Below are 26,009 nucleotides of genomic sequence, written 5' to 3' on the forward strand. Positions count from 1 at the left end.
CAGAGGAGGGAGGAAAAGAGTCTGACACGCACGGGAAAACTTTCTCATCCTGTCCACTCTGAATTTAATTTGGCTCGTTGTATTGTGTGAATGAGAATGGTGGCTGGTTTCGCTCTTGCACAATCGCTCCGTCTGTCCTGGTGTTTGTCCTTCTGGGTTAAACCTGGTCCGTTTGTGTAACAGGCAGCCTGGTGTTTCTCCTGGCTGTTGACCTTTGACCTGTGCTGGGTGCGACTGCCGTGACCCGGCGAGAGATGCTGCGTGTTTGCTCTCTGTGAGGCAAACTGCTCCGAGGCAGACTCCTTCACCTTTTTAACCTTTTGAGTAAAACGTTAATAAGTCTGAAGTGACTTCCTGACTGTGTTCACTTTTCATCCTTTTCATCCCGGCCGCTCTGCTGTTTTTAGTTTTTAGACAGTATTATTCAGGAAAGACAAAAGGCACTTTTCTTTCTCCAACTTTTAATCGAGTTGTACCTTCTCCAACTTTGACTCTCTAATGCTGAATCCATACATCTTTATCTTTGTATTGTACCTTTCTCAACAAGGTTACATGGTGTTTGTACAAGAAAAATAAGATAAAATACAGATAAAATGAAAGAGAGAAAAAAAACGTTAAACAACAAAATGCAAACAAACTGTTAGAAATGCCCGATGATGCTCGAGCAATCTGTTATTAAATATGTCTGTATAGATCATCAAGTCCCTTTTCATTCATTTGATTACATGAAGGTTTTCTCTGACATGATGTGAACAGGCTCGTCTGTCTAGACTGCATGTGTTTGCGGTAAACCACAGTACATGTTAATATTTTATGAAAGTAGCAGACAGAACTGTCCTGATTGGTCACAACAAATTAATTAAACATGTGGCTTGTGATTAATAAACTTGCTTTAGTGTAAAATGGTAACAGCGGAAAAATGTTGTATTTATTTTTATTTTTTAGGGTTTTGCCAATATAATATTTAATACTTAAATAAATAAAACTCTTTCCATTGATTAGGAAGGACACATGTATGGTATTAATACTTTGAATACGTCACACAGCTGTTTTAAAGGTCTACTTCCAACAAATGCTCTGGAAACGTGTAGTAATGTCAAGTTTTGTCCTATTAGGCCTGAGGTTTTTGAGTCTGACACCAAATGAAGATCAGAAAACGCCTAAAACGTTTTACAGTCCGAAGTAAAATGGTGATGTTTAAAAGCTGGCGGCGCCCCACTGCTTCTGTAGGCGTCCTCGGAGTATTTATCAGGGTCTCTGTGTTACATCTTAATGTTTTCCAGTCATTTGGAAATAGACGGGTTTTAATCATGGAACAATTCCTGTTCTCGGATGGACCGAAGCTTGCCTCATTCAGAGGAATGAAGGATTACATCATCCCTGGAGCAGAGTGGAGTAACTCCCCGGCTCCCCTCGCACACCTCCCTCCCTCCCTCCCTCCGTCCGTTTACTTTCTCCTCCTCCCTCTCAAACTTGTTTTTACCCCAGTCTCCCCCCATATCCTCTCTCCTTGTGCTCTGTGTGACTCCTAGTGTAGGAGGCCTGCTGAGCAATTCAGTGTTCTTTAAAGAGATAAAAAGTAGAATAAGTAAAAGTTTTTGCTGTAGAGACTCAACTCTAAGCGGCGTCTATGAAAAGTGAAGTTTTAAGTCTTTAAGTTTAAAAGTGTTTGAGGTTTGGCTACCTTTTTAAAATGGCAGCGTAGCAGCTAAAAGCTGCTCCACAAAGCACCTTGGAAGACACATCCAGCCTCATCTTAGTGGATGTTACATTTCCATAAAATGTCTGTGGGCTTTAAATCAGTGGGCAAAGAAAAAAAAGCTGAGGATGTTATTTCTGTTCGTCATTTTTTTATTAGTCCGGTTTTCTGGATTTGTGGTATCTAACGATCAGGTGTTTTTTGTTGTGTTTTGGGGAAAAGAGGTGATTTTGATCTGAAGACAACCAAGCATGAAGCCTAAATCTGCAGGTTTTTGTGGTATATTATTGTAAAAACACTCCCGAATGCCTCAGTGTTGGTGGTTTACCAGGTGGCACACATGCTGCTGATTTTCCAGGGAGAAGAGAGGCTCAGGGCTGCGTGTACGATTGTAAACGTGTGTAAAACTCAGTTCCATGCTGTGAGTGGGCTCAGGCCTGAATTATTTAATCCCCCGGCCGTGGTCATCTTTCATGGGATGAAATGAATCTGTGAACCCTGTTTGGAAGGTCTGCGGTCGTCCATCTGCCTGCTCAGAGCTGCAGCTGTCTGCTCAACGGGGCAGAGAGAGCTGTACATCACCACAAAGTACACTCACTGTGACATTGGGATATCTTTGGACAGCAGATGTATTTCCTAGTTTCACCTCATATGTCAGATTTAGAGACGAGATCCTTAGGGTTAAATTCACACGGACACATCTCCCAAGCAGGAAGTGAAGCCGGTCTGTGGCCTGTCTCTATTTGCGTGACGTCCAAAGCTGTTTGCCCCGGCCAGCTGGTATCTATAGCCCTGGTCCAAAACGATAGGAATGGGCTGCTAACGGCCCACTGACTCGGACAACAATAGAGCTCCATGACCTCCAGGTTATGTATAGAGCCGCACAGCCACCATCAGCAGCCCACAGAGCTGTGTTTAGAAAAGGAGCAAAATAGAAGGATGACAGTGCAGCGGGCCTGGCATCATCTCGGTGTCCTCTATTTTTAACCGTACATGTGTTCACTAATCCATCTGTCCGTCTATCAATTACATCCTCCTTTGCTACCACCTTGGATATCATGCAGCAGGCTTCTCTGATTTGCTGAAGTTTTAGATTTTGTTGCCACGACGTTCGGTTTGTCACTGTGGTTCAGTCGGACCAGTCGGAGTCACCCACAAGTGGCTGGCTTTTTTTTTTTTTTCACATATTTGATATATTCTGAGTACAAAAAGTTTTGGAATTGGTCCAGTAGTTCAGCCAGCTTAGCAAGGAGCTGTGAATGGGCTGCACTTGCTGTGACGTAATCCTTTAGGGCAACTCGAATCATCAGTCTGTCCACTAAAAGTGTTTGTTTTTGCCACTGACAGGTTCAGATTGTTCTTAGTGTCTTACAAAAATACAGAGAGGATCCCTACAGAGATGAAAGATCCTTTTGTTATATTGTTCTCTTCAAAGCCACCAGACTCCATTGACAAAAACAGTGTTTTTACCTGGCATAACACAGGAGTTGCTGGACAACCGCTGCCTTGTTTGTTTGTGTTATTGTAACCAAAAGCTTGACAAACTGTTGAAATGATTGGTTTGTAATGATTATTGTGTTTTGTCTCCTCCTACAGGGGTGATCAGCCAGTGGCAAGGTGAGTCTAAGGAGCGCGTCATCTCTCTCGTCCTCACCCATCTCCCGCTGCTCAAACCCGGCAACGTTGAAGCCAAGGGCGAGTACATGCGCCTGCTGCCGCGCATCCTGGCCCACACCATCGAGCACGGCCATCACCTGGAGGAGTCTCGCCAGCTCCTCTCCTACGCCCTCATCCACCCCGCCACCTCCATGGAGGACCGCGCCGCCCTGGCACTCTGGCTCAACCACCTGGAGGAGAGGGCCGCCGCCCGCGGAGACTCTCTAGAGAGGCCTCCTCCCTCCGGGCCGCACCACCACCACCACCAGTCCACGCCTCCATCCACCCTCACCTCATCAGGATCCTCATCCTCCACTAACACCTCCTCATCAAGCAACCTCTACTTGCATCACCACCAGCGCTACGGCTCGGACGACCGCCTCAACGGCTGGCAGAGCTCCAGGGATTCGGGGCTGGGCGGAGGCTGGCATCAGCAGCAGCAGCAGGGCTGTGAGAACGGGCACCTCCTTCTCTACCCATCATCCTCTGTGCCGGCAACCATCAACACAGTTGGAACTGGTGGAGGCGGTAATACGAGTAAGTGAAGCCTCCTCTGCCCTCCGCGTGTCTTGTCCTGTGTTCTAACCTTTTCTTTCTTTGTTTGTTGTTGTTTTTTTTACAATAATTAGAGCATTATCACTTTTGTTACAGGTGTGAGCTTGATTTAAAATAATAAACAGACACATTTAAGGCAAATTAGTAAAACAATATACCAAATGAAATAAAATAAAGGAGAAAGGGAGGTGAGGGGGATGTAATGTTGCCTTTAGAGGTAATACACACTGTTCCTGATGCACTATTTAGGTTTAGCACATTTCTAATCACTTGTTGCTTTAACAGCAGTTTGCACATAACGTCAGCGTGAATTGTTGATTCTTTGGTTGAGAAACTTGACAATAATATGAATACAATAATGTAAAGTAGAAGAATTACTTAAATTATATCAACAACTTTTCAAACTATACATATATATGAGCAAGTTATGAACTTCAAGACAGGAATTAATCCTTAAACTGGCCAAATTTGTAACTAAAATTGGGAAAAAAAGATAATCCATCCCCCATATTTATCATTTATTTTGTCCAGATCTCCTCTGTATCAGATCAGTTCATCACAAGAGCCATAAAAGGAACCAGTAGAACTTAAACTGGGTTAGTGGGTCTGTTACCATTGTCATTCTTTCTTCTTCTGTCATTCTGTTTAAGGTGTGACCAAGCAGGTGCACAGATGCAACACAGAGCGCCTCAGATTTGTGACGATTGATTGCTGACTGCACTAATCTGCCTACAGTTTAAATGCCTTAGTCACAGATTTAAGATAATCCATCAACATTTATCCTCCTCTCACTGATTCGTATTAGGGTTTATTTCCCTTTCTCTTCTTCACAGTCTGTCACCTTCTGCACGAGGAGTTAATTGATCCTTTTGTAAACTCTTTTTCCTTTTTCCATTACCTTGTTTCTTGAGACGTGAGATGGCAAAGGTATAACAAAGGTTTGTCTCTGTAATCAGCTGTGCTTGGACAAGAATTGTTATTGTTGTTCTTCTTATTATTATTATTAGTAGTAGTGATGGTAGTAGTCTTAAATACTGAGCACAAACATCTGTATATATCATTTGGCAGCACGTATTGGATGAAATCAGAAAAGATTTGCCTCTATGCCTTTATGATACCATAAGGTGATCTGCTGAACATGTGACCTCCTCCAGGCCGTCAGCAGGTTGACTGTCTCCGCCCACCGAAAGCCTCCTGAATCCCCGTCGCTGTCCACCATTGTTCTCCCCTCACTAACGCCAGTGCTCGGTCAAACATAGCTGTCAAAGGCGAGAACACGCAGATCTGTTCCTCTAAAATTGAGTGTGCAGACAGGCTGAAAACAGCTGCAGCAGCCATGGGGGCATTGATTTCTGACGCTGTCTTTAAAAAATTCAAGATAATGTGTTTTTAAGTATTAAACCATGTAAATATGTTCTGGTAGGACTTCCAAATATGTAGTATGAACTTGAAATTTGAGCAGAATATGGGAGCTTTGACCCAGTTCAAATGCTGGTTTCATCATAATTCTGTTAAAGGCTCTCTTCAAAACCAGGTTCCCACCATCATGGAAACGTCAGTTTATGATAAAGAATTAGGCCAAATTGATGATTAATTGATTTTAATAATGCATAATATATTTGCTAATGTGTAATTTATTCATTCTACATGAATATTTTAATAAAAGATACCGGCACACCTCTTTATACTGAACATTCGTGCTTTGTGACATTACCTCCTGTGTAATTTGGTGCTGTGACTCCCAATATAAAGAGGTGTGTCCTATTTAAGTGCAGTAATAGTTTCTGGTATTGATTCAGAGTCACCGCCTCAACGTTTCATGGAAATCTCATTGTGGATCCTTGAAAAGTTTAGAAATTTTGTCCACGATAACTTGGGATCGCTGTAAGACACAAAGCTCACTCCAAACTTACCAAACACACCCTGAACCCAGTAAACGGAGTCAACACAGCAAATACACTCTGGACGGACGGACAGCGCTCCGAACGGCCCACAGAGTAACTCTACAGAGGCTGAGCGAGGTGGAAGACAACACACGGAGAGGGCAGGGCTGCTGAAATTGAACATAACTATGGTCAGAGCAGGATATTTCCAGACAAGAATGCAAGGGCCCTGTGTGAGTGAGTGTGTGTGTGTGTGTGTGTGTGTTATTTCTTTCTTTTTTTTTTCTGGGAGATGAAAGAAACAGCTGAGGGTTTATAAATAAAGACTCATTTAAAGCCCTGCTCGCTGCTCCAAGAAAGATCCTCTTGTATTTTTGACGTCAGGGTTTCACAACTGATAAACTACCAGCTCGGGGATGGTGGACTTTTTGTCTTCTTAACTAATGCAAACTGGAAGTGATGCGTCAGTATTTTGTGGTATTTAGAGTCGGGGGAAGATAATAAAATATGTATCGCTGATGCTTTTTGCATCCGATACTTTCAAAATGTACCACAGAGCATTGAACACAGCAAACATATTGATTAATAGATATCCAGCACTGACTTGATTCCTCTTTACTCTGCTCCCAGTTCCTCTCTGCATGCTGCATTCACCAGGTCGTCATGATGAGTATAATTGTCCAACCACATCAACCTGTGTGCTGCTGATACCACATCCTGTCCACCCCCCCACCCCCCACCCATACTCTCAGCCTCAGTCCAAGCCACAGAAGCACATACCACCCGTCCTTTCCCTTGTAAGGCAGCCTTTGTGGGAGACTGTATTTAGGGAAAATGGCTAATATTTAGGGACTGGAACTTGTAATGTTAGCTGGGCACCTATTTTAAACAGGGCCCATGAAGTCCTATACATAGCGCCAACAGTAAGAGGACCGCATATAGGAGGAGGAGGAGAGAGGCTGGAGTATTGGTGGCAGCTTACCCCGTCAGAGCGGCGACACAAAAAGCTCTTTGGCTCTCCACCTTTTTCCTTCAGTTTGCCTCCTTCAGCAGGAAAAAAGAAATCAGTGATGTTGGTTTGGTTTAAAACATCTGAATTTCAGCAGGAACGGTTGCCTTGGTCTGACCCCAGTGGGTCTCCATCATGAATTCATCCTGAGGAGCAGACTTCAAACATTGGTGGAGTAGAGGGAATAAGATGGAGAAACATAGAAGAGAGGCTTATCATAGAGACACATTTCTTGGCAGTGAATGTATTTCATGGTTATAGGTACAGAAGAAAAGGTAGATCATCAATATTTCTACTTCATTTTGGGAGGTGTTGTTTGGCACCTAACCAACAAGTGAGTCAATGAGAGAATTTAGATCTGTACCAAGTGTATACAAACAGGAGAATACAAGTATGGAGAAGACCTGATGTAAAAATCTTAGTTTTGAAGATTAAACATTCAAGTTTTGATTTGCTTTTTTGTTTAAAGGATATCTGTGGTATTCTTAAGCCTGGGCTGTATTTCTTTACATTATTTTGAATTGGTCCAGTAGATCGCCTCTACTAGCAGCCACCAACAAGGTACAATGGCTGTCATGTAATCATCTGGGGCAACTTTGCCTGTCAAAGTTTGTCCTCTAAAAGTGATTTTAGCCACTGACAGGCTCAGATTGTTGCATTAAGTGTCTGACAACATTACAGAAAGGATCCAGAAAGCTGTTATCACTCGGTTCAAAGCCACCAGACTCCATTGACAAAAACGGTAATTTTACCTCGCAGAACACAGGAGTTGCTGGTCTAGTTTTTCTCACTTTGGATCCAAACTAACATGTCAAAACACCAAACTAACTCTTTAAAACTCCAAGAAACTAACAGATCAAGGCAGCAGTTGACCGGAAACTCTATTGTCCTGCGAGGTTAAGTTTTAAGTACTGTTTTTATCAATGGAGTCTGGTGGCTGCAAGCTGAGGCAATGTACTGGACTGATTCCAAAATGTTTTGTTCCTAGCAGCCATTTCAAACCTAAAATATGTAAAAGTAGGGCCCAGGTTTAAAAATACAGCAGATATCCTTTAAGTGAAAACTCCACAAAGATGCTGACGGACATTTTGCAGAAGTGACAGATTGAAGAATATCAAAATCCAGAGAAATATAGTTGATTCAAGTCTAGATGTCAGCAGTCGCATACAAATTAGACATCAGGAGAGGTTAGTGTGTTCCCTGCCCGGCAGATGCAGCTTCCCTCCCTCCAGCTGTCTCTAGTTATCTCACAAACAAATACTGGCTCACAGTTTTACATCCGAGCTAGTTTTTAAAGTATAGCTCTAATTTATATCTAATGCAAGTGTTGGATAAGAAATTGTGCAGTTACAATATGCAAAGCACCAAATGAGCTTCTGCACTGCTCTCTGAAAGACAGACATAGTTAGAAGAGGAGTAATTCTACACAGTAAGAAAACATTTAGTGAAAATGAGAGTTAATGAAGCTTTAAAACAAACACATTTACTTTGATAGCACAGAATAAATGACAACATGAATATTTAATTAACTGGCACTAAAAACCCAGTGCTTCACTGTATGATATGGCTGTTTATTCTGTGGTTGAGTGGTTAATCTCCCTCCCTGGGTCAGACTCACATTCATTCTCTACGTGATTTACTATACTTAATTTACTTTATACAACAAATGTGATATATGGCATCACGTTTGGTGCTAAAATGTTTGTTATGGTTCTTTAAACGGTCAGTTAAGTTGATGATTAGCCTCTATGAGCCTCTATCTTTACGTTGGTGTTGCTGTAATCAGTCGAATATTATGTTGAGGAACAGAAACGTAACTTGATGTGTTTTTGAACACAGTCTTAGCCGAGCACTGCCTGCGCCTACCTGACGAGTCTCGCTGTTGTCTTGCAGTCCTGACAAGCGGAGGTGGCAGCCAGCAGCACAGCCCCCTGAAGCGCTCCGTGTCCCTCACGCCTCCCATGAGCGGCCCCAGTAACCAGCCTCTGGGACACGTCTGGCTGTCCCAGGAGGACTTGAGGACCGCTAGAGGCCCAGCCCCAGACCACGCACCTCTGTCACCCCAGAGCAGCATCGCCTCCTCAGGCAGTGGAGGCAGTGAGCATCTGGAGGAGGCTGGTTTAGGAGGAGGTTCAGGGCTGCATCGCAGTTCCTTCCACGAGGAGGGCAGCGGCATGAGGGGTGTGTATGAAAGACCAGTGTACAGTTAGCTGAACGCTCCAGTATTACTAAGCAACATGTCTCCCCAAGATCGCATGTGAAAACATCCTCAGAGAAAGTCACCAATACTCGGAAAAGCACAACTTCTCAGTACGAATATACCGTCACAAAGTAGGTTTTTGGTAACTATGCCGAGTTATTACAGTTAATTTAACAATGATGTAATCTTGGTGCAAGGCATTCAAACATTGAAGCTACACTAAAATACGTAGAGGTCTTGTTTTTAAATGTTCGATGCACCATTTGAATTATTTGACTCTCAAATAAAAACTGATATGGAGGCAGACGGTGCAGGTCCGGAGAGCCGTGGATCAGGATGCAGCAGTGATTCCCAACCAGTTTATACACATCAGGCCCGTATGTGATGAGATGTAATCTCCATCTCTGGAACCCTCCCAAGGACCCCCTGAGGGTCCCAGGACCCCAGGTTGAGAACCGCTGTGTTAGGAGAGATAAATATTCACATTATTTACTGTGAATATTTTGAAATTTAGTATGAAGCCCCAGTGTTTATAGTGTTAACTGGACTGTGAAGTGGACCTGAGGGGCTTTATTGTTGTTTTATTTAAACGTAGCTGACCTGTCCTGGACACGGCTTCCCTGTGAGACCAGTTCAGCGGAGAACCTAATATGACCGGCCGCTGCGTGTGCGTCACTGGCATTCGGCTAGAGGCTTTGGCAGGTTGTCGATCCAGTCAGAGCAGTTTGTCAGGAGACCCCGGTGACCTTACTCTGAGGGTATCGCTGTCTGCTCTGGAGTTCAGCCTCTCATACAGTGTGTTTTTTAGTGTACAGACATTTTTCATGTTGTCATCCTCCTAAACAAGAATGCAATGCAAACATTCCTCATGAACCGGCCCAGAGAGAGAACAAGCTATCATTTGTCACTTTCACTTCAGAGGACAATGTTTCACTCGTCTGTTGCTACAGTTGGGTTCATTTGTCGGGCGACGGTGCTTGATTCAGAGCACTGACATCTCGACATTTGATTTAGCTGTATGTGAGCATTCTTGACCAAATAATTTGTTTAATTCATCACAGACTTGGTTTTAAACTTTATTGCAATATCCATTATTCAGCTTACACAGACGAGTCAAGTCAACTCTTCAGCAGATCAATGAATGAAACACACGTAAATACAGAAAACAAAAGGGGAATTCAAAGCGCTTGTTTGTTCCCTTCTGAGCTGCACAAGAGCGGCTTTTTGCTCGTACTGCAGGTATAAACCTGTAAGCAAAGAAACAACCAAACTGGCTTCAGTCTAAACTGCAAATTAAGACAAAGATGTCTCAGCAAATAGCGAAACACGCTCAGCAGTTTGAGCGTGGAGTACGGCCGAGCCGAGCTTCTGTAAGCACTTCCAGTTTGTTTCCAGTAAGCAACCAAACATGTGATCAGTGGGAATCTGGTTAGCTGATCCTTCTGCTGATCCTTCTTCAAATGCACTGAAACTATTTCGCTTCTGGTATTTGTCTGTCGACTCTACTAAAACATGTGTGTGAATGTTTTTATATGTTTTATTTGCATCTCTGTTAAATGTTGTGATTGAGTATTATATTATATATTGGGACCAACGTGTGTTTACCTGGATTTAATCTGGGGATCCACTTTTTTCTTTTATTGATAATGTATTTAGTTTTTTCATGTAATGTGTATTTATTATATATGTGGCGTCTGCAGCAGTGACGAATGTAAGAATTGAAAACGACCCATGAAATTTTCAAATGTATCTTAATTTCTTTAAAACTGCAGCGAAACGGACTGTAACCTGTCTGTGTCTGTGTCTGTGTCTGTGTCTGTGTCTGTGTCTGTGTCTGTGTCTGTGTGTGTGTGTGTGTGTGTGTGTGTGTGTCTGTGTGTGTCTGTGTCTGTGTCTGTGTCTGTGTGTGTGTCTGTGTCTGTGTCTGTGTGTGTGTGTGTGTGTGTGTGTGTGTGTCTGTGTGTGTCTGTGTCTGTGTCTGTGTGTGTGTGGGTGTGTGTCTGTGTGTGTGGGTGTGTGTCTGTGTGTGTCTGTATCTGTGTGTGTGTGTGTGTGTGTGTGTGTGTGTGTGTGTGTCTGTGTGTGTCCTACAGATGTTCCTGCGTGGCTCAAGAGTCTCCGTCTCCATAAGTACGCCGCTCTCTTCTCCACGATGACTTACGATGAGATGATGTCACTGACTGAAGACCAGCTGGAGGCACAGGTCCACACACACACACACACACACACACAATCACACACACAATCACGCACACACCGTCAGAGTTAGTTGCCGTTTTATTTGTATTAATGTGGAAATCTTTGTTACAGTATGGTTTCTATTCCACTGGTTTTAAATTGATTCAGTCAACATAGTCAAACACATTTATTCTAATGCACCAGCTCAGATGATGATAATCAACTAATGAGCAGTTGAGCTTGTAGTTCTGGTGTATATTAGAATAATATTAAATCTCTTAATGATATGACCAGTTTTAATCAATAAAAGTTTAGCCATGTCAAGTTGAAAAGTTCAAAAGTCAATAACGTTGGAATGAATGACACTGTAAGAATTTAGCGGTTGCTGCTTAAAGACGTCCAGGAGTCTATTCTGAAAAGGAGGATGCAGCTAAAATTAACGCAGCTCACCGGGAAGCTGTACGCTTCCTCCAGGTGCTGCTGACTCTTCCTCTGTCTGACCCCAACATAATGCAGAGCTGCACTGAGACGTGCTGAGCTCCAACTGAAGGACAAAGAGGCGTCCTGCGTGACAATAGACGCAGTTTACTGGTAACGGCCTCATCAAAAAAAAAAAACATCAGCCTCAGAGGAGCATCACACCCTGTGTTTGCATTCTGCACATCTGTTTATCCCCCCAAAAAATAGGTATCAGTCTTTTGGACCAGTGTTTTGAGAAAAGGGATGTCTGACACAAAGCTCTTCTCTTCCAACAGAAGGTCACTAAAGGAGCAAGACACAAGATCGTTATCAGCATCCTGAAGCTCAAAGAGAGGCAGAACCTCCTTCGCAGCCTGGAAAAGGTCAGAGCGACTCTGCACCGCAGCTCCTTTTCTTCCTCATCTTCACAGTGCAAACGCTCCCATAAAGCTTCTACTTCTACCTGAAAGTTATTTGAATTTGGAGGTCTTTGTCATCAGTGACTGGGATTGTAATCCCAGTGGGCACCACCTCTCTATTCCTGTGTGTTTGTGAGAGAGAGCGAGAGGGGCGGGCCTTCTAACCGGGTGTTATGTATCTGAGATGGCAGCTAAGGGAACACCTAATCCAGGAAGGAGAGTTTTGGGCTCCGAATTTAAACCCGTCCGCCTCCCCCACCCCTCAGCCGCTCCATTCAGCCTTCAAAGCAAGACAATGGCGCTCAAGGGCACGCCGCAGGAGGGACTTCTTGGGCCAGCTAAATTCAGACTTAACCTTTTCACCAACGCTTCATTTTAAAATTTGTTCCCGCTGCATCGGTAGGGCCGGGGAAACAAGACACCTGTTGCTTGGTATTTTGGGTTTACACAGACTCATGTACAGCACCGCTCTGTGAGGGGTGGAGGGGCTAATATGATGCACATGGACATAAGAAGTGAAGGAAAGCTGCTTGTATGTTTATTTGGTGTCACTCTCTCAATATTCAGCATGTGGGTGAAAAGTTACTGATCATCTTGTATGATTATGTTAAAATCTCTGTCAGAGAGGTTTATTCCTCACATCTTCATTGTAAATGCCACAGCAGATCTGCTACTTCGATAGGTGTTAAAATGTCATCACAAGCCCTGTGAAGTAAAACTTTTATTCTTTTAAATCTTTGCTAATCCCCCCCTCGCATTCCCTCTGATCATCTAACATCACCAGGATGTTCTGGAGGGCAGTAACCTGCGCGCTCCGCTGCAGGAGCTCCACCAGATGATCATGACACCCATCAAGGCTTTCAGCGGCGGCGAGGAGGGCTCCCTGCAGCGCCCCCTGCTGAGCTCTGAGGGCAAGAGCGCTGCGCCTGGCTCCCACCTCAGCGGGGGCAGCGGCGGAGGGGAGGCCGAGTCCGGCTCCAGCGTCATCGCTGAGGGGGACCTGCCCGGCCAGTTCACTCGCGTCATGGGCAAAGGTGAGCTGCACGCACCTGCGCTCAGTTGAGATTGTTTTCATGGACTAAGAGAGAGATTTATTTATTTACTGATTGATCAATTGATTGATTGATGTCTTGTTTCATCTCTGCCTCCTCTTCAGTTTGTACCCAGCTACTGGTGTCGAGGTCAGATGAGGACAACATCAGCTCATACCTACAACTCATCGACAAGTGCCTTATCCATGAGGTACCGACTGCCCTCAGACACATAGAAACACTGTCTATGTAAAACTAGAGCTTGTTACCGTCCTCGTTACTTCTGAGGGTAACGACCAAATGACTTTGATGCCACCAAGCAGCGATTCACATTAAATCAGTCTTTCCGAACATCAGTACCTGAGAGACGAGACTTCATCATCCCTGCAGCTCGTTCAGGTCCAACTTGACACAAACAGCGCTTGCTGCAGGGAGAGGTTTTATTTTGTGTGTTATGCAACATGTCCTGTTATTTATTTAAATCATTTTATTTATTCAGTGTTTAAATTGAGAAGTCCTGACTTTTGGGGATATTTTTTTACAGAGAGAGTCTGTTGAAGGTGAACATCACCTGATCCTATGTACAGCACTTTTTTTAACTAATGGTTATCATTAATGAGTCTGATTTAACATTTGTATGTAACATTTGTATGTAACATACAGTCTGTTCATACAGAAGTGATGAATGCATGCAGATATCATTATTTTCTTATTACTTTGTATTGAAGTTATTTACATTTCAACGCTTGCAGAAACTTTCACAACACTTAACTTAACCAACTTAATCATTTTGATTGAAAGTAGATCATGCAGTGAAATTACAGACCCTGGGATACGTTGATGTACCATGAATCATAGATGAGTTCTGCTAGTTTAAAGAGGAATGCTCTCATCCACAGCTCTCCCCGTCTCTCTGAAAATGTTTGTGATGTTTGAATAGAAATGTGTTGTATAATGCTTTAGATTTCCTCTTATCTGAAACAGAGGTTTCATCACTCACGCTTCATTTCCTCCCCTTATTCGTGCTCCCTGTCCACCCCCCGTCCTGTCAGTCCTTCACTGAGACGCAGAAGAAGAGGCTGTTGTCATGGAAACAACAGGTCCAGAGGCTGTTCCGGTCCATTCCAAGGAAAACCCTCCTCGACATAGCAGGGTACCGACCGCAGAGGAGGTACACACACACACACACACAGTTGCTTTCCTTTTCTGTTTGAATCAAAGCCACTTTAACTTTGGTAAAACAACCAGGAAAACCCAAGTTGTATGAAAAGACAGATACAGATGATGGCTGGAAATGATCAGAAACAATGAGAATAGGTACAGCCATATTTAACATGCACACAAATTAAATGATTAAAGATTAAATGTTAAATGATTAAAGTTCCAATGATGACAGTAGTTTAATCTTTAGTTTCTTACATTCAGATTTGAGTATCCAGTTAACTTACCTTGCCTCTCGGTCTTACTGATCAGCTCTTTATTTGTAAATCTCAATAACCTCAGAACTGCTCCTTCATCAACACAGTTCCCACCTTCTTGACCAGGAACTCAACCAGGCCTCGCCCATGTTTCGCTTTCTTTCTCGTCCAGCTGCAGCCGTTTTGGCCAATCCAACTCTCTCCCCACTGCCAGCGGTGTCGGGGGCGGCGTGTCGGCCAGGAGGAGCCTTCGCCAGTTCCAGATGCCCTCCAGGAGCTTGCCAGGTGCCAGGCTGGGCCTGCTGGGCAGCGGGGGGCTGCTGGGACCCACACCTCGCAGCTCCAGCAGCACACCCACCGGCCCCAAGCAGGGCAGACAGGTGGGTAACACCAGCAGAGCGTTTAAGCCGGCAGGGAGTCAGATCAGAGGGCGGACAACAAGGAAACATGTCAGAGTTAAACCAGCAAGAGTCAGCCAAGGTTTCTGCATTATTTCTGGGTATGATGAGCCTTTCGGTGTCAGGAAAGTACATATGTGTGTATGTGTAGTATATGTGTCTGTTAATCGTTTGGTTTACATGCTCAACCATGTGTGTGTGTGTGTGTGTGGTAGAATCAGTTAATTTGTTCAAAGAGATCCGATGAGGATGGATTGTTTATTTCCTAAAAGGCCTGTGAATTAAAGTTCTGTTACACATTAAAACTAGAAAGTTATGGTGTGTGTGTGTCGTGACTGGAATGCTGAATGGCAGCGGCGTTCGTGACTGTACAGGGGAGCGTTTCGAAATGTGTAATAACACATTCGAGGATGTTTACAATAACCTGGGCAGCAGAATTCCTTTCTTCAGCACGTAATCTGCCTGAAATAGGATTTTTATTCCATGACCAAAAAATGCAGCCGTGCGGTGTTTGGCGAATGAAGCGAGGTGGATGGAACTCGGAGGCAGGTCACCCCACATACCAGAGGCCCTGCGTCAGTGCCGAACACTGGAGCAGGAGGAGTTGTGGAGCTGTTTCAGGCCCATTCTGGCACACGTTGTTCTGCGCTGACCCAATTCATTGGGAACCTCTCTCTCTTTCTTTTTCTCTCTCTCTCTCTCTCATCCTTTACAATGGGAGGAAATACCTCAGTTCCTCCGACTCACGCTGGACCTTCTTGTGTGGGACTGTAGCGTGGATAGTGAGACAGAGAGAGGGAGGGAGAAGGAGAAGGAGGGTGGGAGGGAGGGAAATATGTGAGTCATAGTTTGGGAGAGGTAGCTGTGGTGTCGGAGGAGGAGGAGGGGCAAAGAGAGGGAGAGAGAGAGAGTGAGAGAGCCAGTCAGAGGCGGTGAGAACAGTGCACAGGCATTTCCTGTTTTTCCCTGGCCCGTGGCACTGGAGGGCCGCAAGGGTAGGGGGGTCAGAGGGAGAGAGGTGAGGGGAGGGGCGTGCGGTGGTGGCGTTGAGGGCATAATAGGCAGGTTACAGTGAGGAATTCATGTGGTGAGCGTCTGAGACTGTCATTAGGTGTGTGGGCCAGACATCCAGACAGGAGCGTGGGGGGTGAAAATGTTGAAGAGGCCGCGGCCTTGATCTCACACCCGACTCCTTTCACGCTTGTATATTTCACACACCTCTTTGATCAGTGAAAGTTTTAGCAATGTGATGGAGGGAAGGGGTGTGAAGTAAGAGGATGTTTGGACTTTCCACCAAATCATATCAGAGGAACATGGCTCTGCCCTTTTACATGTGCGAGTTTACATGGAAAAGAGTTTCCCAGTTTTGTTTTCTGATTTCTGATTTCTGATACCTGAAACCCCAAATATGTAAAGTGGAGTTTAAAAAAAAAAAAAAAACATCGTATTCAGGTTTTAAACCTCTCCTGACTACCTGTGCAGGCGTGGCTTCAGTCAGGTGGCGCAACAGAAACCCAAGCAATGGCAGCGATGAGAAAGAAACCGTTTTGTCTTTTGGTGATGAAAGAAAAAAAAAAAAAAAAGCATCCAAATGTCGACCTAACGTGTACGATTTCAACATCACAGGCGCAAATAGCAGGCAGTAATCAGTGACTAGGATGTTTATCATGTATAAGGGGGACATGAATAACCAGATTTCTCTCAGTTTCATGTAACCACCATATCCCAAAATGATTTAGATTAGATTTAGCCTCATAACACATCAGACAGTAAGTTAATTTAAAGTTGCTGTTAAAATATTCTCCTCAGGGTCTGTGGTTTGCCAACCCCGGAGGAAGCAACAGCATGCCGAGCCGGACCCACAGCTCCGTGCAGCGGACCCGCTCCCTGCCGGTTCACACCACGCCACAAACCATGGTCATGTTCCAACAAACTGGTAAGAAACGCTGGGAAACACACACACACACACACACTGGCTCGATGTGGCTGATGACTAAAATAGTGCATCGTTTCCACCGTTAACCAGTTGATATACTTGTATAAGGCGTCTGCCAGAATCTGCTGTGACAGTTTGTTTTCCTTTTTACACTGAATTCTTCTTGTTAAGGCCGTGATGAGTCTCACTGTCACGCTTTGGATCACGCTGTTGTAAAACTAGTTCTTCGTCTTGCTGTACTCACTCTTTGGACGACTTCCCCGACTGTGTGTGCAGACGCTTGAACACAATTGTTTGGTTCAGTTATTTTCCATCAGGTTCTCTCCTTTTTGTAATTCCTGCCTCTGAGGGTATTCATGTTTCTGTTCTATGGGTTTGGGCTTAAAGATATAAATAAGTAAATATTATATATTACGATCCAAGTATTACTTTCTTCATTTAAGTTAGAATGATACAATATTCACAGTACGTACTAGTAATTCAGTACTTGCCCCACTTCATCTTAGACCTGCAAACTCTTAGGTTTCTGTGGCTTTAAGTCCTCCATAACTTCAAACCCGTTCTCCAGCGGTTCCATTCAGCCGTTAATCTCCAGTATTTCAGTCCAAGTCTCATGTGACCTTCCCTGTTAGAATATAAACACCAGGAGCATTAAATAATGTGTAGGAAACATCATTTATCATCAGAATAATTGTCCGACTTCCCTGATATTTGAGCACATCATGAGTCCAGTCTAGCTGAGGAAGTTGATTAATGTCATTAAGGACGAATATATATTTGGCCTTACTTATATATGTAGTCACTGTTATGTCTATATTTTCACATTTTAGTTTTATTTTTATTGCAAAAAACCTTTTAACATTTAACGTGGTGACACACGTGGACACCCTGGTCGTACGGGCTCAGGTCGTGGTAACCATCAAGTGACCTGGAGTAGCTTGTGCTGACTGGACTCTGTCCCACAGGAGCGCCGGACACTAATGGGACAAGCTGGGACTTCCTCCACTCTGTCACAAACACACACACACACACACACACACACACACACACGAACCAGAAGTGTCCTCTTTTTAGAATGAAGCGGAAAAACAGGAGCAGGAGGGAGGAGGGAAGCTGGAGGGGGAGTGGGGGGCCGCATGTGAGAGAGGAAGAGATGGAGGCAGGGAGGGAGGAAAGAGTCAGAGAGTCTCACAATGAGGCTCTTTGTGCAGCGAGGACACGGCTCCCTGGCCCACTTTCCTTCCCTTCCTCCTCTCCCTGACTCACTCTGTTTCTTAACCTCCCCTCCCTCCGCCTGTCCCATCCCTCCATCCCTCCTCCTTTGACAACTCTGCAGAGTCATCCGCTCATAGCAGTCGCCCTCAAGGGTGGCTTTATGGCTGGGTCTCGGCCAGAGTAACTGATTTGAATGGCTGCACCCCCCTCCCTCCTCTGAGTCTGTGTATATATGTGCGATCTGTCTCTCTCTCTGCCAACACATGCATAAAGAGACTTATTAAGTGAGACACAGCAGAGAAAACGAGGGGATGAAAGAACAAGTGTGTGTGTACAGTTTTCTTCAGTGTGTGTTTGTGTCGCTGTGTGTACAGGGGGCGAGGTGGTGTGTGTGTGTGTGTGTGTGTGTGTGTGTGCAGGGGGGGGATTTGGAGCCTATAAATAGCCCGGTGTGGACTACTGGGCCTAACTCAGCTTTTCTCTCTGGCCACAAGAGATTTTCGCTGCCAGGCCTGTGTTGAAGACTCAGCGAAGGACTAAAAGGCTGGAAGGGGTTGCTAGGCTGTACTGTGGTCCAAATACAACCCCCCACCCCACCCCACATTTACCCCCAAACACACACATACCCCCCTCCCTGTAACCTCAACCCAACCCTCTACAAAATAGTCTCCACCCGGCTCACACTGGAGGCCCAGACAGCCGACAGCAACCAACACCTGAAAGTTTAAAATAAATTAATAAATAAAAAAAGGAGTAGAGTATTATGTTCTTATATTCTTATATAGCTATATATTTCTTTCTTAATTGATATATTAATAGTTAATATTAATAGTTTAGTCAATGAAATGTCCAGACATAGTGGGGAAAACTGCTTATTTGTCCAACCAGCACCCAGAAACCAAAAGATATTCAGTTTACAGTGATGCAGAACAGACAAGAGCAGAAAGTCCTCTTGTGTGAGAAATAGAAACTAGTAATCTGTAAATAATTTAGCTGAAATCATTAATCGATTATTAAAATAATTGCCAATACATTTTTCGGTGCATCTCCTGCTCTTCCATTTATCACCAAGGTTAAGAAAGGCTGGCATGAAATTAACATCACTACGAGGACGCATCGTACTGTATAGTTTGGTACTTTTCAAACTTGGTTCATCAGCAGGACTTCAGAGCATCATATGGTATCGTATCATATTTTCAGGCTTGCTGCTTTAGTGTATCGACTCACCTGTGCAGGTGATAATATGATACAGGCACATCACTGTTCTGTAGGCTCATACATCGATCAATATCACATTATCTGGATCAGTTCTGTTGTCTTAAATGAATGTTAAATGTACATTTTGTCCACACACACACACACACACACACACACTCTCTGTTGCAGCAGTGCAGTCATTGTTTTGGTGTAGCATGTGTCTCAGAGCAGGAGTCCCCAGCGTGGTATAATCTGATTATTGAGGATGCTCTCTGGTCGAGTGGACGACTTTGTCCCAGCGGACTGATCTCGGTTCATTTCTTTTGTCCTCCGCGAACTCATCTGATGCCAAATTATCAAGATAAGGGGGAAAAAGAAGTTTAAGCATTATTATTCTGTTTAATTATGATCAAGAGTGTGTGAAGCCGCTTTTCAAACACTCAATGAGCAACTAGTGGACGCTGATATCGTAGAGGATGGACTGTAATAACAGAAATGAGTTTTATTCACCCTCTGTTTGTTTATGCTGAATATGATCTATTCGCTGATACTGATGTTGCTTCAAATCTGTTTTTGTCGCCGTGCAGATCTTCAGTTGCCAGTGACGGAGCCAGACATCAACAATCGCCTCGAGTCTCTGTGTCTGAGTATGACCGAACACGCTTTGGGAGGTAACACACAGTTCACAGTCGCTCCTTATTAATAAACCATAATACAGAAGATATCGAGATTAAAATGTGGTTCAAGAGCTGGTAGGATGCCTCATCCTGTCTTTGATCAGATCCAGGATGTGATGTTGTTAAGGTGGATCATAAAGTAATGTGGTCATTCACACAACCCCCCCCCCACCGCGTAATATCATTCAGGTCTCTGCTGGCTGTCTGGCGAGTGACGTCAGACAATGAGACCAAGACGGACGACTGCAGAGAGCGGTCTGATGTCCTCGGTGTATTAACTCGGTTATCTCAGCTGATGAGAGGAACTCACTTTTGTTATCTGATTTCTTCATTTTGTCGTCAGGAAGGGAAGATTAAATAAAAACATTTTAACAGTGTCACAATCCAAAGAAATACAAACTAAACACTGAATAAAATTAGATTTTTTTGATTCTGTTTTTCCTCTGGCCGTAGCTTCAAGTATTTCTTGTCTGAAGAGGCAATGCTCTGTCTCAAGATGTTTCCTAATTTTTTTTTTCCTTTTTTCTAAAATCCTAACCATGAAAGGCTGCACGCCACACAGAGCACAATCAGATCGTAGTTCTTTCAGTCGCCGCCGACCGTGTTGTGCGCCGATATGCATCAGCATCTCTTTGAGCCCTGTTTACAGCAGCAGTCTGTGTCTGAGGCTGCTGTGCACCAAAACCAAGTGCGTGCTGTGTTACTATGGCAACCGTGAGCGATCATCAGCCGTCTGAGCCGAGCTTCAGTGTGGTGACTCTAGTATTTATTCTTCTGTTTTGATATGTTTAAAAACATGATATAAAAATCCAGTTAACGTGAATGTTGCCTTGTTTTTTTTTTTGTTGTTTTAGGGGGATGTTTTAGTTTGTTTTCAGCTCAGCAGGAAGAAGAATGAAACATAGAAAGTAAACTAGTAAGTAAGTCATTTAAACATGCAACAACGGCTCATTGGCCCTAAATATTTCTGAAACAGTTTAGTTTTCCTGCAGTGGAAAACAGAGAATTACCTCAATGTTTCTAATAAGGAGTCAGGACACCTGCTGACAGCTGTTTTATCCTGATTTATGGCCTAACTATATATAAATTAGTAGAAACTATCACCTGCCAGCAGCTACAACAGCAGCATGCTGCTCTAATGCTGATGCTTCACTATTAATAATCTAATCATCCATCCATCAGTTATCTATACTGCTTTTCCTTAAGGGCTGCAGGGGGGCAGGAAACAATCCCAGCTGACTTTTAGAGACAGACGACCACTGATAATCTACTGATGTCTTATTTAATAATTTATCAGTCACAGGGAACAGGACTTTTACTTTCATACTTTTTAACCACCGCACATTTTTCTCCCTTGTATTTCATACAGAGTTAATTAGTTGTTGTCCTGTAATAATGTGACATGAACCAGGGGCCATAGGGACAGCTGTTTGTTGTATTCATATTTAACTGTAGAGGAGGAAATGGGGGGGGTGGTGGGTTTGAATGACTGAAAAGATGATGATGTGATTGTCTCAGATCAGAAACATTTTAATTTCAAACTTACGGGTTTAGTGTGGACTAGCTTTTGGGAAATGATGATCAATCGTTTAGGAATCCCAGACTGATTGTTGAGAAGGTCGACCTCAAGTCACTTTCAGGAAGACAGAACAGCCCACTAATGGAGGTAGAAATATTTTCCTTTTTACATTTGATATGGAGGGAAAACTTACTGAAAATGACTCATCAGTGCCAACGTGGATAGAAACTCTTAGAAATCTGTCAGCATATTATCACCGTGGATGTCGTTGACTTCGTAAAGTCAGTCAGCTGTGGAGAATATTCCCATGTACAGTGAATTCTGGGTTAAAGTAAGTGTCAGCTCCCCCCCTCCAATCCCAAAACTGGACTGAGATGAAGACAGTGGGGCTCAGTGCTCGGCACAGAGCGCTGGACAAGTGCTGCTTTGTGTGCGTTTGTGTGTGTTGGGAGTAGGTTGTGTGTTAGCTGGAGAGCAGAGCGAAGGAGTGTGTTTAACTGAAGAAACTCCTTCAGCAGAGCTTTGCATTTTTCTAGTTTCTTGCACCCAAACATCCAGCTCTCTGTGGTGAGCTTCAGAAACATAACTTGGAAGCTGAATCCCAACCAGCTACAGGAAATGACTTAAAACTCACATTTTCGTGGGTATAAGGAAAAGGATGCTGGTATTTAGTCAGCAGTTAGTCATTTTTTGGAAAGTCCTGTGCAACAAAATTAACTCGAGGGGAAAAAAGGCGTCTGAATTAACTTCCTGTATTTTTAACTCAACCCTGCTGAGATTAATCTCCAAGTTGCAAATACATGCGAGTCCTTTACTTTAAATTTGCGACCCCTGGTTCAAGGGTCAGTTTCCGCTTTGGGGTTTGACGGTAAACCAACAGAACCGACATTTGTTATCATGAGACGTTGTGGCAAATTAAAACGTCGCCTCCATCGTCAACATGCGCTGACTGCACTAAATCCAATTTGTGTTACATTAGCAGTGATTGATATGACAGCGTGATTAACATCATGCTATGTTTGTTTAGGCTGCAGATGGAGCTACTAGTGTCTGAGTACAAAATAAAAATAGACTGACAGGTCATGTGGAGTGTTGAGGCCGACACCAAGATCAGATTTCAGCAGACCAATTAAAAATGAGTGGGGGGGGCTGGAATTTACTGAGAAGTTTATGTATCTTTTGGGGTGAAAAGTGGATCGATCGCAGTATTGACCTTATTAATCGGGTTGGGTATTATCCATGATGTGACATTGTGTTTCTAATATCAATCACATTCGTTTCCAAGCTCCAACCTACTTTACATAGCAATGATTTAAATGACTTTGACACAGTGTGGTAGACAGACATCAGATTTATGACAAACTGGTATGTAAAACACAAAACAAACCACCGTTAGTGAATTAATTGTTCACCGTTAAAGTTCCAGGTTATCAAAGCATTTAAACTGCACAAAAAGAACAGGCAGATTTTATTATTTCTCTGCCAGAAGACTGTTTGGGGAGGATGAATGAAGGTGTGAAATAAACAAACTCCTGCCAACACATTCAGTTCCTCCAAATATTTACTGTCACATTTACTGACAGCTTTAGCCGCTCTGTTATCACTCACATCTTCTGTTCCACAATGTATTCTGTGCCGCTCACAGTAACACCAACATGGCCTTTCAGTATCACCACGCAGGCTTTATTTTTCTGCAGAATAAAAATGTCCACTAGTGCGTAGCTAGATAACATTTTCCCCTTCAGCCACACCAGAGGCAACAGCTGTCAGACTGTTGTTTTCCTCTGAAAGCCTCCATCAGTATTTTGACAGATGTGTTTGCTCTCTCACCGTGACAGTGTGGGCTCCGACCCCTCACTGCTTCAGGCCTTCGTTACCGACAGTTCACGGCACAGTGAGATCACTACTACACGTGTAGAATATAGAGCCGTTACAAAGGAAGACGGGGATAAGACAGCGAGCGTCATAAAGGGACGCAAGAATAGCAGTTTGTTTGTTTTTAAACCTTTTTACAGCAAATTTTGGAGATCTGTTCCGAAGGCAGAGAGTTCCTTAAGAGCTCAATGATGCTTCTACAGACAGTTAGGCTCCTTATGTAGTTTTAGGGACAACACAGGCCAATCTGAGGCATCTGTTTGGCTTCGACTGCTACAAGATCTCTGTAGCAGCTTATTGCCGTTCAGGCTCACAGGAAAAGTGGAGCCAAAGTCCAGGATGCAGAGACGGTGCTTTCTGAAATAGTATCGGTGGGGGGCCGTATTGTTTTGGTGAAACATTAGCATGGTGGGAGGCAAGCACTGGCATTAGAGTGACTACGGATGGTTTAATGTCTTTAGCTCTGCAGAACCTTATTAAACTGATACTCAGGAGCTCGTGTGAAGTGGAACAGCAACAAACGTAGAAACTCCGTCTCACAAGACTTTCATGATCGTAGATCTGTTTCATGATGTGCCAACGTCAGTCGGAGCTGATTCGACACACCTTGGTGGTGGCACGCACCCCCAGCTTGACCAATGAACCGAGCTTTTCCACTTCACAGGAGCTTCTGTGATACCAGTTTAATAAGATGATCAAGTTAAAAGTTGCTTCACGTAACGACTGGGACTTTTGAAAAGCAGAGGAGGAGATTAATGCCAACTGAAATAGTCCTGTGAGTCAGACGAGGGCCTTGACGACTGCCCTCTCACTGTTTCACTTTTATGTTCACCAGGATGCCTGATTGTGCCTGATCACAGTAACTGTAACCTGATGAATGTTATGAGTTAAACTCTCAACACCTTCTCTTCTCTCTGCTGTTCCCCTTCAGACGGTGCTGACCGCACATCAACAATATGAACTGAGGACCTGAGTGAGAGCAGTAGGACAGCGCAGGCTCACGAGGCTCTCTCACGATAAGTCACCTCGAGGTCACCAAGCCCTCCTGTCCCCTCTCCCTGTAGCCAATGGTAGAGCTCAACCAAAGGATCGGGCGGGATCCAAGAAACACGAGAGAGCCGATCACCAAACGGCTAACACAAGCGAACACATTGGCACCGTCCACCGGGTCGGAAAAACACACTTCCTGCTCCGCCAGCATGCTCACAGTCACCTGCATCTGGGTGAGGAGAGAGAAAAGCATCGAACACGGCCTGGACAGTGTGAGAACAGCGCCCCCTCCCATCGGGGAGGCCAGACGCGGCACTGCGGTCCAGTCGGGCCCCGGCAGAAGGGAGACGCTGGCCTGTGGATCAGGGCCCCAGTGAGACTGAGGCCCTTTCCCTCTCCGACACCCTCTGGTCCCCGCACATCGACCACAGCTCGTGGCATCTTTCAAACCCATAACAGTACCTCAGACCCAACAAACAAGACGAGACAAGCAGAGCTAGAAGGACGCAGGAGGAAGTTTGGGATTTCCTTGACTGTTTTTCAGTGAGGACTGAGCTCGCAGAGCTCTGGAAGACCTCTTGCTCAGTATTGGGTGACAAAAAAAAAAAATCATTTATTTGTTTTGTATGTATTTATTGTTTACATAATGATGCTACTTTCAAAGGGTACAGAAACATGTATGAATTTCAGGTATGAATTGTGTAATATTCTGTAAAGCCTTGGCTGTCTACCAGCTTTACGTCCCACGAGTAGCCATCACGCTAGTTTACAACCAACGTGCTTATTCTTTATTTTAGCAGCCAGCAACAAAACACTGGCTGGCTCGAAGATTTTCACCGAGAGAGGAGAGCAAGCGAGAGAGGAGGAGGATGAGGATGAGGATGAGGAGGTAGAGCAGACACGTGAAGAGGGATAAGAGGAGGAAGGTGACATGGAGAAAGATACAGGAAGTAGTAGAAGAAAAAAAAAATCAAGTTGAAGCGATACCGGAAAGGGAAGCGGATGTTTAAAGGAGAAAGACATCAGAGGCAGGACCTTTGATTGGCCGAAGATGGCAGAGGAAGATGATGTCATGTCTAATTGTGTCGTGAGTCTGTTCGTGTGAGTAAGTGTAGGAGGAAGTGAATTCGGCACCGGTCAGTTATATATTGTTTATCCTTAGCATGTACTGTATGAACTCTTTAAATTCAGAGGACAATACATTGAAAATGTAGGTTTTTATACGCGTAAATGGGAGATTAATCCGGCGGTATCGTCAATAAGTGGGATCTGTCTGCATGTTCAGATACTGGGTGTAGTTATTTTTCTAAAGCAGGGTGATGTGCTTAAGCTGCATGTTACGTCTCAATATCTTTCTCGGAGGAAAGGAAGATTGTGAAATGTGTGAAACGTGGAGTGGCAGAAAAAGAGAAAACAACAAAAAAAAAAATTTAAAAATAAAACAGGAGGTCGATTTGGTTTCGTACTCGAGCCGTGTTGCAGAGAGGATTGCAACACCGGAGAAATCACTCACAGTCAATCCATGAAGGGTCGTTTTCCCAGAGATTGTCTCATTAGTGCTTAGCTCCACCTGCTGGCCGAACACGGTCATGGCGGACAGACGCCGAAGCCCACGCTCACGCAGCAGAGTGACGGTGTAACGTGGTCTTCTGTCTGCTCTGCCAGCGCCGGCCTACATGGAATCTGTTTTCTTTT

General features: G+C 44.1%; 1 protein-coding gene across 1 annotated transcript in view; it reads left to right on the forward strand.

The window, feature by feature from the left end:
- The window catches only part of samd4a (sterile alpha motif domain containing 4A), a 48,589-nt gene extending 23,824 nt beyond the window's left edge, over window positions 1–24,765 (forward strand). The window contains exons 3-13 of the mRNA XM_070828087.1: window positions 3,296–3,892; window positions 8,696–8,983; window positions 11,096–11,205; window positions 11,936–12,022; window positions 12,843–13,092; window positions 13,215–13,300; window positions 14,142–14,260; window positions 14,680–14,887; window positions 16,715–16,841; window positions 19,841–19,924; window positions 24,256–24,765. Coding sequence (XP_070684188.1) covers window positions 3,296–3,892; window positions 8,696–8,983; window positions 11,096–11,205; window positions 11,936–12,022; window positions 12,843–13,092; window positions 13,215–13,300; window positions 14,142–14,260; window positions 14,680–14,887; window positions 16,715–16,841; window positions 19,841–19,924; window positions 24,256–24,284 — 1,985 coding nt within the window. The 3' untranslated portion in view covers window positions 24,285–24,765. The remainder of the gene's footprint in view (window positions 1–3,295; window positions 3,893–8,695; window positions 8,984–11,095; window positions 11,206–11,935; window positions 12,023–12,842; window positions 13,093–13,214; window positions 13,301–14,141; window positions 14,261–14,679; window positions 14,888–16,714; window positions 16,842–19,840; window positions 19,925–24,255) is intronic.
- Window positions 24,766–26,009: the final 1,244 nt, after the last annotated feature.

This window comes from Pempheris klunzingeri, chromosome 1 (assembly GCF_042242105.1).
Source record: "Pempheris klunzingeri isolate RE-2024b chromosome 1, fPemKlu1.hap1, whole genome shotgun sequence".
NCBI classification, from domain to species: Eukaryota; Metazoa; Chordata; class Actinopteri; order Acropomatiformes; family Pempheridae; genus Pempheris; species Pempheris klunzingeri.